Source organism: Colobus angolensis, unplaced genomic scaffold (genome assembly GCF_000951035.1).
Source record: "Colobus angolensis palliatus isolate OR3802 unplaced genomic scaffold, Cang.pa_1.0 Scaffold31, whole genome shotgun sequence".
Classification (NCBI taxonomy): Eukaryota; Metazoa; Chordata; class Mammalia; order Primates; family Cercopithecidae; genus Colobus; species Colobus angolensis.
The window spans coordinates 8,672,563-8,685,806 of NW_012116377.1; the positions used below are offsets into that span (position 1 = coordinate 8,672,563).

The window sequence follows — 13,244 nt, forward strand, 5'->3', positions numbered from 1 at the left end:
TCTTGAACTCTGGACCTCAAGCAATCCTCCCACCTGTGGCCTCCCAATGCGGTGGGATTACAGGTGTGAGCCACCACACACAGCCTCCTCTGCTCTTTTCTAAATAAGCATGAGACAAGCTGTAATTTAAAAAAAATGTAAATGCAACATAATCTCAAACAGCGATAGACTTGTCTCTTTCAACTCGTTCCTTACTCCTCAAGTATTTTCATTATCATTCAGTGCTAAGTGTTTTTCTTCAACTATGATTTTTTCTTTTACCCAGTTGTAATGAGTATGTTTTTACATTTCCAAACACGTGAAATTTTTAAGAATTATCTTTTTGTTGCTGATTTCGAACTTAATTGCATTGTGCCTGGAGAACTTGGTCTGTATGATATTGATTCCTTGGTTTTTGCTGAGGTTTGCTTTATAAGTAGCACACATGATCAATTTTTGTAAAATAGTTCCATATGTTTTTCCAAAACAATGTATAATAATTAATTTTGGGGTACAGGTCTCGATATGTGTCCAAGTGTCAAGTATATTGATTTATGAATATGTCTAGTCCAAATATCTCCCCTTTACCCCTCAATATTTTGATTAGAGAACATTTAGTGTGCCCTCAAAAATAAAAAGGATGAAAATATGGCTTTTAATAGAACAATGAAAGCATCTATCACCCATCTCACTGGATAGTTGGTTGCAAAGGACCAAAATGGGGGTGCATTGCTATGTATACACTGGTCTCCAGGTGCTCTTGGCAGCCAGTTAGGAAGGGACTGGAGATCGGGGGCCAAGGAGGACACAGCAGTGGAGTTACAGCTTCTTCCGTATAAATCACATTTCCAACCTACAGCCATGACCTTGACTTTGGACAATGTCTTTATGTATGAGTGTTTTGGAGTCTCCTCCCTTAATGATTTGGCCCCGATTATGCCCCAATCCCCTAAACTTCTCAGAGTCTTTGGAGCTATGCAACAGATTAACATTTGTTCTGAGGACCCGGTGCCATGGCTCATGCCTATAATCCCAGCACTTTGGGAGGCTGAGGCAGGAGGATCACTGGAGGCCAGGAGTTCGAGACCAGCCTGGACAACACAGGGAGAACCCACCTCTAAAAAAAATTTAAAAATTAGCTGGCCAAGGTGGCGCATGCCTGTAGTCCCAGGTACTCAGGAGGCTGCGGGTGGGAGGGTCACTTGAGGCTGCAGTGAGCCGAGATCATGCCACTGCACTCCAGCCAGGGTGACAGAGCAAGACCCTGTCTTGAAAAAAAAAAAAAAAATTCCACCAGCATTTGCATAGGTGCTGGTTACCTTCCCAAAGCACAGGATGAATCATATGGACTATTTAAAACCTACTACTGTTCCTTGCAGTCCATGGATCAAGTCCTGGCTTCCTAACAGGTCCTTCTATGCCTTTGCTGTCTGTCTGGTCTCAACCTGTCTGCCAGGCTTTATTTCCTACAGCTCTTCCTACATAACTAACCCCAGGTACCAAGACCATATACCTGCTTGGCATGTGCTAGGCACTCCCCACCTCAGGGCTTTTGTTCATGCTCTCTCCTCACCCTCTGCCTTCTCTAAGACTGCCCACATCCTATTAGTTCATCCAGCCCACACACTGCCACCCAGTGAATCAATGACCACACTCATAGGCTCCCTGGGAGACAGGCTACCTAAGAATACACAGCCTTGGGAAAGTAACGCAAATAGTACCTATGTGATGATGTTGTTGGGAGCTCAACACAGAGCCAGTTACACAGGAAAGTCTGCTAAGTAGTAGCTACTATTATTGTGAGCCCAGTGCCTGAGTGGGTACATAAATATCCACAGAATGAATAAATGGCTCCAGGCAGGATTAATCAGTCCCTCATCATGACTGTTAGAGCAGGTTTTAAAGTTTGCTATGTAATATGGGCATTTAATTATACCTGCCTCCTTATTATGCTTCTTAAGCATGGGAATCAATCTTACATTGTTCTTTAGCCCTCCATAATAATCATTGCAACGCCTTGTGTTAATCAAATTGTGTGAAATTGAACTGACTAGGAATTCACATTGAATGAACTTTGACAGCATGGGGGTGGGTTTGGGGGGTGATGGTCTTTGCTTCTTCAATAGCAGGCTCTTAGAGGAACTTCTGGGTCAACGGTACCTTGTAATCTCATTAGTGTACAACATAAATGAAACGGGCTGGGCCCCCAGTCTAGGGTGAGGGTGCCATGGAACATGCATGACAGGGCATGCTGAGTGACTGTGTTGGTCTGAGAAACCAGTTCAGACATTTCCAACTCATGTAATTGAACTTCCTTTCTTGGTTGCTCTGGCTGGGCTCTTGAGTCATTGAGAAAGGGCATGGGCAAGGCCAAGTAATTATCCCAATACTCAAGAGATTGAAAAGTTGTTGAAGAAATTCTCTTCCTAAAATAGATGTGCAACAAAAGAGGGCCTGAGCCTGACCCTTGTTAAGAAAGTACTTAAGCCATAGATAGTAGATGTCCTCTATAGCACATGCTAAGTTTGGTCTCTCAAAGCACCACCATCAGGACCTGCTCTTTTTATTAGCTGCATGACCTTGACCTCCCTGAACCTGTTTCCCCCAGGAGGGTGAGAAACTCCACCCTACTTACTTCACAGGGCAGTTGCAAGGAACAAAAAGCATAATAGATGTGAATCGGCTGTGGACGATCTTCTCATAATTCTTCCAGAAGAGGGAAGCAGCCACTAAGCTCAGCTCCCTTCTCTTGGTGGCGGAATATAAATCAGTCTGCATGGAGAGTTAGAACAAAGCCAGGCAGGAAGTCTTCAAGCCACACCCTTCAGATATATTACAAAGAAAATATTTTGTAAAAATAAAATGACAGGAATGCAATGTTTCACTTTCTTTTCATCCAAAGGGTTCTTTTCATGAAAAAATTCTTTTTATAAAATGCAGAAGCAGGCGTCAGTGGACACACACTGGGGATGCCAGGAGGTCGGTCACCTGGGGGTGTGAAAGTTTCCTTCAATCTGTCTGGCCGGGTTATTCTGAAGCTCTAGGATAAGGAGGCCAGAGTAGCTGATGTGGTAGTTGGGGGGAAGGAGGTGTGGGGAGCGGGCTGGCTCTTCAGATCTGAGGACATGAAAGGTGGGCCAGGGAACTGCGGGTTCAGGGGAGGAAAAAAGGGCCAGCTCTGGCCGCTCAAACTTCCCAGAGCCAGGAGTGGACACTCCAGTTGAGTCTCAGGAGGAAATCTGCCCAGGCCATTCGCGGCATACCCCCTGAAAAGTGAATTTCTGGCCAAGGCACAGAATCTGCCACGTCCTCTTCTGCCGGGATCTCAATGTTTTCAAAGTCGGAAGTGCTGGAGAGCAAAGTCCTTTGTTAGCACACCTTAGATTTCCATGGTGCTCAAAGGGTTACACATCACTGTATAAACACCTGTACACTTGGAGCTGTGCAACTTTCCAGAGGAACTTGGGGCTCAGAAAGGCTAACTGGCCCGCAGTCACATAGCTGGCGGTATCCAAACTAGAATCCAGGTTTTTGACTCCTGTTCCAGTTTTCCATGTGATACTGCCTTTGTGGTTTTTGTTTAAATTACATTTCAGCCTTGGAAAGTCAAGATGGGCAGAAATGATATTCCTTTTTATTGAGCTGGAAAATGGAATAACACACTTATACACAAAAGTTGGCACTAGGAGTTAGGTCTTCTCGTCTGCCAGGATCTGTGTTTTAGATTAAAACCAACCTGAAGATGGCACACCAAGTTGCTGCAGGATGGTGTGGGTGGGGGAATAGCAACCAGAAAAACCAGAAGCTGCCTCAGAAACTACAGCACCTTCCAGTTTTCAAACAGAAAAGGACAAGTTCCTATGGCTCTGTTAAAGGTGAAGGGTCTGCAGGGATGGAGAGGAATAGGGAGTTCAGTGAGTCCACTAAAGAATTTCTATTGGCGATGATGAAAACATTCTGGAAATGGATAGTGGTGATGGTGGTACAACATTGTGAAGGGACTTAATGCCATTGAATCGCACACTCAAAAATGGTTAAAATGGTAAATTTTTATGTATATTTTACTACAAAAAATAAAAATAAAAAATAAATGAAGAGGTTAACTAAATGTTTCCAAGGTTCTGTTGCTTCTGAAAGTATGATTCTTACTCCAATGGGAAATTTCCTCCAAAATCAGCTTCACCTTCCCAAGTGCTTTCTCTCTCTCATCTTTCAGAGCCCTCTCTCAGAAGATCCCAACACTGTTTTTAACCCCTAAGCTAAATATCTGGTGGCTGGTATATGACTGAGGATAACGTTTGCACTTAGTCTGTGTTGTGGATGAGGTCAGTGGCACGTTGAATGGCTGGGGCAGAGGTAGAGTCTTTTTGGAATGATGACAACCTCTTACTCTGATGAACTGACTTTCTCTGCTACAAGAGGTATTGGGTTTTGTTTTGTTTTAGTTAAAACGCATGTAATTACTTGAGCTTGGTGTAAAACCTGGGCTGAGAATCCTTATCCTTGAAGGCCCTAGTCAGGGAGGCTAGTTCAGGACTTTCAACCCCATCCTGTGATGTAGGCAGGTGGCAATGCTGGGGCTAGGGGGCAGGTGCAAAAACACAAGCGAGCATTGACACAGTTCTCAGACAACTTTTCAGAGGTGGAAACCTGCCTCGCCTGGGTCCTAAGAAAAATCTAGTATAGGCCAGACGCTGACCCTGAACATGCAAGCCTGGCTCCAGCCTGGGGTGTCAGTGCAGACACCAGGGTAGAGACAGGACTGAAAAAGGTGATGGTTGGGCATGTGGTTCTCAGCCCTGCAAAAGGCACTCGGCAGTCTAACCTTACTGGAAAAAAATGAATTACTATTAACCTGTTCCTAAGGCATCCTTGTGTTTGGTTTTCAGCTTGGTTTGACTCTTCTTCCATGTAGAAACATCTCTTTCATGTGTGATGCTCCCCTTTCACACCCACCCCAAAGTTTAATCAGTGCAAGGTAAATAAGTAAGCTGATGGTCACAGATCAGCAGGAGACTTGGCTGCAGGAGACTTGGCCACGAGGGGATGGCACAGACCTACAGCCAATCTTGCAGTGGCGCTGTGTGGCGTGTACTGCTGGGAGTGGGGGTTGTACTTGAAAACATTCACAAAAAGGGGAAGGAAAAGGATGTAAACATTAGAGCAGAATTACCTCCCTTTACCTAATTGGGTGTTCTTGGAAAGCTTTGTAAATCTGATTCCTAGGATTCAAGGTGCTTTATTTTCCTCTTAATTAGCTTTCAAGGATATGCCTGTATGTCTTCCCAAAACACCATGGTGGGACAAATGCCAGCCTGAAGGTAGCAAGCAGCCAGTGTTTAAGTAAAGACCCCAGGAAACTGCCCTTAAAGGAACCGTTCGGTCCACTCATTGAGAAACATGTTTTGGTGACATCATTCCCATGCAGGCAGGAGACGAGAGCCTATGCACAGCTAGGTCTGGGATCAACAGGCTGGCCTCAGGTTAAAGGGAATCAGTCAGCAGGGTGGGATTTAACCTCTGGAGATCTAGCATGGAGTGAACACACAGGGTGCATGCTCCCATTATGTCAGTTGGGGTTCCAGGAACAGAGGCACCCTCAGTACAGGGTTCAGCTCACTAAGAGTAATGGACAAACTCCCAGAGAGACAACGCCCATTGCAGCATCAAGCTCAGAAGACAAGGGTGAGGTTGGGGGCCAGGCTGGGTCTGGGAATGATGCCCCAAATGGCCACTTTAATAGTGAGAGGCCTTCAAGAGGTGGCCTGCCCACCTATATTTCAATTTGGATCTTTAAGGTAGCCTCTCTCTTCAGTATGCACTCCTCATCATTTCCTTCTTCTGCAGTGTATATTGCAATCAGGTTCCACTTACATATGCCTTGAGAAAATTCTTAACTCATGTTGAACAGGTTGACTTTCTATATCTTATTTCTGAAAATACCAAACTAGCAGTGCCAAGATGCCTGCTTTCCCTCTGGACTTGCTCATGTGCTCAAAGTTAATTTGAAGCTGGCAACACATTCAGAGAATGACTGAAATTTAGGCCAGGTGCATTGGCTCACGCCTGTAATCCCAGCACTTTGGGAGGCCAAGGCAGGCAGATCACTTGAGGTCAGGAGTTCAATACAAGCCTGGGCAACGTGGTGAAGCCCTGTCTCTACCAAAAATACAAAAATTAGCCCGGCGTGGTGGTGTGCATCTGTGGTCCCAGGTACTCAGGGGGCTGAGGTGGGAAGATCCCTTGAGCCAGGGAAGTGGAGGTTGCAGTGAGCCGAGGTCATACCACTGCACTCCAGCCTGGGTCATAGAGACTCCACATCAAAAAAAAAAAAAAAAAAAGAGAGAATCACTGAAATTTAGAAGGATGTATATGGAACATATAAAGGCGACATACACACATATTGGGGATATTGCAGCTTCCAACAACATGCCTCCTTGAGGTTCCAGTTACTTGAAAGTTTGTGCCTAAAGGAAACTTTGTGCCTCAACTACTGTATTTGAAAACTTTTCAGACAAGCATCAACACAATTTTTGGTTTTCCTCTGTTCAGCATGAATATTCTAATGTCTTTGCTCATGCACTCCATAGCACGTCCTGAGGACCCATCTCACTCAGCCCATGCAAAGGACTAAAAGCCCTAGATGAATAAGAACCTTTAAAATGTGTTCAATTAGCAAAGCAGAGTTAAGATGTGTATATGCACACACATGCTTTTTATCTAAGTGCAGCATGGGGCATTCGATGAGCTCAATTAATTTTCTTAATGTGTGCTGCTCCCCTGGTCCCACATCCCTCTACACCCATTTCTTCCTACAGAGGGAAACACCACTCTTGTCCCCCAGTCCACGAGAACTGGACAAGGTCCTAAATTGTTTCCTGGAACACAGATACCTGGCTTTTCCCCTGCCTCTGTCTGGCCTTTCTCCACTTGCAACTGACATCTACAATACATGCTGGCAACACTTAGGTCTGGGGATACAGGTGCCATCCAGTATCTACAAGCTGACAGGTGCGAACTCCAGGAGAGCTGGTGCCTATCCTATGAAATGCAAGGAAAACAGAGCCTGAAATTTCCCCTGGCTTCCTTGTTCTCTAAGATACATTTAGGCTACAAATGCCATCTCCACTTTCTCCCACAGTGGGGTATGTATTGAGCCACACCTACCAGATTTAGCTCTGTGGCAATACCCACATCCATGGGGGACTACTCTATCCTGGCAGAACTCCCACTGTCAGCTGTTTGCCTCGGGCCTGATTCAACTCAGTTGACTCCTTCTGCAGCTGACTTACTGGTTCTTAGGCCTCACAGTCTCTCTTGGGTTTTGTGGTGGCTGAAACAACATGGTGCTGGACTTCTCTGGGATTAGGTTAAATTAGAATAAGAATAAAAGTCCATCTAATTAAGTGAAATGTTTGGGACTATACAAATTTTTTTTCAATATTGTCTATTTTGTACTTAGAAATCTCTAAACTTATACCCATTACTGGAGATGGAGGCACAGATTTGGAGAAAAACATTACAATTTACTCTGAATGATAAAATGGCAAGGAAAGTCAGCTCCATGTTTGCCCTCTTTGTCCAGGGTTTGTAAATTTATCATGGTTGTCACTCAGTGGCAAGCCACATAAGAGCCATGTTTCTGTAACCCAACAGACTGGGAGTTGCAAGTGGAATGGATGTTCTTGTTGATACAGGCGTTGGTTCCACTCCCACACCCATGTAAGCCTGGAGTGCGAGAAACGCCCCCTGGGCAGGGTTTCCATGTCACCACCTCTGGAGAGGCCTCTGCCGCGGCTCCAGGAGACAGGTCCTCCCCAGGGCTTTTCCTCCACATGGTGGGCAGAGCCACTGCTCACGGGCCCAGCACGGGGCTGAAGTGTGCTCTGAAGTTGCTACAATTATACCTCCTTTGCTATCAATCAGCTCTACATAGCAACCAGGTGCCATACTTCACCCATTATTTTTCTGGAACACTGAGTGGGGAATAGAACCCAGTAGAAGAGCAAGATGGAGAGGATAAAGGGCTAAAGAAAAAGAAGCAGCGGAGGAGGGGGAAACAAAAGAGGGAGAAACTAAACCCAAAATGAGTCCTTGTCATTTAGCAGGGACTCATCCACTCTTTATGGTGCTGTTTTCCATGAAAAAATGTGTTCTAAGTTTCAAATAATGAAATTGGATATTTTCTACATAAAGTCAAACCTGCCAAAGGAGAAAATACTTAGCAAGCAGTCAAGAGAACAAGTTTTTGTTTTTTTAAAAAAATCTAGGTAGAGTTTTCTACCAACACTGAACTGAATTATGTTTTTGTTTCTTTTTTAGCTGGGATGGGATACCCAGAGATGCCCCCAACATCACAATTTATCTCTGAATGGCCGGTCATTTTAGCAAGGTCACTGTCACAGAACACATCAAAAAAGGCAATCATTGTAGGAAATAGGACAACAATAGCTGCTTCTACCTCCATGCTAGTATTAGGGTCAAGATCATCACACTCTGATTCCTCGGAACTGTTCGTCTCCTTGATTGGCAGCATGAGGAAGGGGGAAGAAAGAGAACACAGTTAGAACACAAGTAGCTTTTGCTAGAGAGAGAGGAGAACTTCAGAGAAGCATGGGCGATGGAATCTCGGGCGGAGAAAAAACCAGGTGTTTTTTAAGTGGGGGTGAGAATCACCAGGGGCAGCAGCATGCTCTTTTCAGGGAGAGGAGGCTGGGGTTGTGTACAACTGCTTATCTCATGGGAAACAGCAATGGAAACAAAATGAAGCATGAGTGTTGTCGAATTTAAACTGTTGTCTTCTGTGAGGTTGGACTTCCCAGATGAGAGTGAAGGAGAGCATACAATTTCTTTTCCCCAAGAAGGATGTTAGACTGGGTTTTAGTTGTTCTTACTTTGCTAAGGAAGGGAAACAAAGTTCCAGGTAGATGTTCACACATTATAGCACAATTAGTGCTATAATAATCAGTGTCTAGTTTCCATTGTCCAGAGGCAGATCTTTCCAGAGGGTTCAATTTAAAGAAAGCAGACGAAATTGTTTCAAGACAGGGGTAAATAAGAGTCTGCCAGACTTAGAATTCATGAGTTCAAAGCAGTAGATGGATTATTATAGAGAAATAATTTGAACTTCACCAATGTGCCCCGCTACTGTGTCCATGCATAGGGAAAGGCAAGTAAAATGGCCTGAAGTTGATGTTGTCTGAACTCTGGGGAAAAGAAATGAAACTTTACTAAGGACACAGTGGCCCTTAAATTCCAAACCTCAGCCTTCACAGGGCTGGGGGTTTGGAAGGCATCCCTAATTGCTTAAACCTGTGTGTATTCTCAGACCTAGGGTACCAAATGGCAGCTTTGAGAAATTTAATATGAATCAAGCATCTCGCATTTTTAAGAGAATAGTGCTGCAGATAATTTTGCTGTAAAACATCTGCACAGTATAAAGAGAAAGGTATAAAAGAAAAAAAAAGGTACTTACTTGAATTGAAGTTGCCAGGAGAAATAAAAGATAAAAAATAAATTGATCTTGCATGCAAAATCCTGCTAAACTACTTCCCCTCTGGTCCCCATACTGGGAAAAAAAAAAAAATAACCCATCCACCCAATTGGCTTGTGAGAATGCTGCAGGGTGGGAGTGGATGACAGGTGGGGACGCAGCTCCGGAATACCTTACTCACTTTAACAGAGACTTTGTTGCCCAGAATATCCTTGGGTTTACGAGACCCTGTGGCTTCATTTTTACCCGTGTTCTCCACTTCTGCCCGCTTTCTCATGCGTAGAGTATGCCATGAACATGACTTCCTGTTGTACCAAAAAATGCACCAATCAAAATGACAGGTCAGGGACAGTGAAGTGGAGGGCGGGCTCACCACCCTTGGGTGAGTCAGCAGGTGAGGTGCTCCATCAAGCCCGGGCTTCAGAGGCCCCAAACCTGCACACCAGCTCCAATGGTGGCTGGCAGCTGACCTCACCTCCAACTGGAAGTGAGCGAGGATGAACTCTGACCTCCCCTGGTAGATGTGCAAGGTTGACTGCAGCATTTGAAGAAAATATGAATCCTAGGTGACTGAACTCTAACAAGGGAGTTTGTATAGCATACCCATGATGCCTCACAGGACCGAGGAATTCCTCTTGTGAAAGGCATGGTGGATGGGTGAGAAAGGGGGTGAGGAGTAGAATAGGAAAGACAAGGGAAGTATATTCTAGAATGTATATGCTACTGACACTTTCCCAGGACCAGACAGAAAGACCCAAAAGGATGATGTTGAGAGTTCTACCTCATGATTTGTATTTGGGCAAGGCCACTCCCAAATAATGTTGATCAGACAGGATTTTCTGGGGCAGGCATTTGCTTAATAAACAGTGGAGCACCACTCATTTATCTGGATACTTTAGGGCAAAGAGTTTCTCAGTCTCTATTATCCATATCACTCAGTGTTTGTGAATACATGGCTTTGTCAGCCTCTAGAGGTCCTAGAGCTTCCCTGTTAGGACAAGACCTAATGTGTACTCCCAGGGAGGTGAGAGCAGCAATGGCTTTTCAATAGGCCTTTCATCCTAACTTCTTTCTTCCCACAAAGGGTCCTGGGAGCAACTTCTTCACAGACGTATGAAGACAAGCTCAGAGTAGAGCCCTTACATTCCATAAATATCAGATCTCAAAGACAGAGATACCAAAAGCCAAGCCACAAACAGTGTCAGTGACCCTGAGCAGGCATCATCAGTTTCAGTGAGTTCACAGAGCTTGAAAGAAGTTCTAATTGTTGTCTGGAATAAGTGAGACGTGGCTTCCCTTCAGTATCTCCTTGTCAAAGGTGGGCCTATGCAGACAGGGCTCCATGAGATGAGCCTCCATTATGGGAGAGAGGCAGAGGAGATTTAGGAAGAAGGAAGCTGCTGCAAAATACAGAGCATCTCCTCCAAAACACTCCACATACATCAGGATTTTAAGGGTATGTTGAGGAAGGTGCTCCAAAAATATTTATCCCCTAATACACAGGTTCGACCTTCTGAGCAGGAAAAAACAATTGCAGTAATATCCTTGAATCTTGTGGGAAAGTGGGCTCCTTCAAAAACCCAGACCTTCTCTTGTATCTCCTAACTAGTCAGGCTCTCTACTGTCCCCTGCATACCAGCACTGTGCTCCAACCGTTGAATCTGAGTGAGAACCAGCCAAGCAATCTTAGATGGCATCAGCCTGTTAACTTCAGACTTCGCTAACTTTACTCCCAAATCCATGTCCCTGGCTCCTTTTGAGAACAACTCGAGTCAGGGAGATCCCTGCTGAAAGGACTCCAGGGCAGGCAGCACATTGTGTACGTGCGTGTCCATGTAGGGGTGTGTTTCTACATTTATGAAACTCTGGGTTATTTAAAATGCTTGGTGAAAAACTAGCAATATGAGCAATAACATCTCATGTTTGGAAGGAAGACTCAGAGTAGTATAAATGGCAGGACAGGCTTGGTTTCATATTCTTCTTCCCAGAAGAACTCGTCATCATGGTTTGGGGAGCTTCCATCTCTCGGTTGCAAGCCCAGGGACTGATGTGGACACAGGGTTTCAGTGACGTTTATCCTGTAGGCATCACAACCAATTCTGACCCCTGTGGTTATGGCAGGCCTTGGGGAGGGTGTGCTGAGTGTCCTCCACTGGTAAATACTGACAACCTCTTTCAGTCCACTGCTCCCCTCCACACACACCCCCAACCCTTGTGCAAGAGCGACTGACAAGAAATCAAAATGACCCATATGTATTTCAATCTGCTCTCTTTCGCTTGGTCTGACATCCTTTTACCTTCCCTCCCACGGAAGGTATGGATAAGCGGCCAACAGAACCAAAGGTAGGGAGGAAGAAGTGTTTAGTACCTGGATATTTAGAGGATAAATCATTAAGAGTTAGCTCTGCAAGTCCCCTGATTAATAAAAACTTCAGTGCTTCGAGGACCTTATCCCAAGGCTTCCTAAAAGGCACCCAAAACAAGTGTACTTAGGATAAAATGCATGGGGGCTATTGTGCCTTACGGGCCACTGTGGATTTTTGGTTGAGCCTGTGGTTACCTAGTGAGGCCAGGGGGATGTCAGTAGCTGCTATCCCCTGTCCTAGAGACAGGACCAAAGCAATGCAGTTCTGCTAGTGCCACTGCTCAGATAGCTCGTGGGAGCCTCCTGCACCATGGTCTTCCATGGATCACTACGCAGCATGGAAAGCAGCGGGGAATGCCAGCCAAACACTGCCTTCTACTCTGGTCATTAATTGACATCAGCACTTTAGGGCTGCCCAGTTGCAGGGAACCAGTAGGACAGCATCGAATTTGTACCTTCCCTCACCTCAGAGGTTAGGGAAAATCAACAGGGGCTGTTTAGGAGGGAAGGCCAGGGTCAGAACTTTAGCAACAAAAGTACTTTTTGTGTAGGAAAAAAAAGGCCAATGCATTCACCCAAAACCTAAAATACAGAAAAGGAAAAAAACAAGAAAAGGAAAAGAAGAATTGTTTGCACATTTGAAAGTCCAAGAATAGTGAAATGGGGGGAAAAAGGGTCAACTAGTCTTTAACTTCATTAAAACATGCTCATGGTGAAAATTTATTTTACATATTTAAAATAGTACATTTAAACTGATTAGTTACATGACAGGTACAACGATGAGCATTGTGACTCCATCATATTGCACAACCTGACTTCATCCGTATGGGTTTCTTTAAATAGTGCAAAATACTTTATACAGGAATGTGTTCGGAAGGGTCTTTGCAACCAAAATAAGGAAAAGAAGTATCTTACAAATTACTATGAACATATATTCAAGTGACGGGGTCGAAGGGAGTTTTTAAAAAGTTACAATCTGTACAGAGGAATTGCCACAGACAACCAAAAAGTTCCCTCCCTCCTGGGAGAAGCAGCGGGCCTCTGACCTTTACAGGTTTGGCATTTGTGCCAAGGTAATTTTTGGTGTCAATCAAAAAAAATATATATATATATATATATATCCGTTACTTAATACAATATAAATAGAAGTCCAGTCCAGTGAGTCCTGTGGTGGGTCAAATGTGGCAACAGAAAGCACACCTTTTGTCACCTAGGGTTTCAGTAGGGTTCTTTTCTTAATGAGTGGGGGGGGGGAAGAGGGAAAAAATGAACAGAAAATTACAAAAAAAGGAAAGAAAAAACACTGCCACCACCAACAAAAAAACTGGACCACTCCAGCCTGGATGCCCCATGCTGCGTATGGTGCCAGCACTCAAACACTGGTTCCGTGGCACTGTTGAGAATAAG

General features: G+C 44.6%; 1 protein-coding gene across 4 annotated transcripts in view; it reads right to left on the reverse strand.

The window, feature by feature from the left end:
• The window catches only part of KALRN (kalirin, RhoGEF kinase), a 643,785-nt gene that overhangs the window by 35,718 nt on the left and 594,823 nt on the right, over nt 1-13,244 (reverse strand). For all 4 annotated transcript variants that reach the window (XM_011950775.1, XM_011950779.1, XM_011950777.1 and 1 more), the window contains 2 exons: nt 9,654-9,777; nt 8,441-8,500 (listed from right to left, as the gene is read on the reverse strand). In XM_011950775.1, the coding sequence (XP_011806165.1) occupies nt 8,441-8,500; nt 9,654-9,777 (184 nt within the window). The remainder of the gene's footprint in view (nt 1-8,440; nt 8,501-9,653; nt 9,778-13,244) is intronic.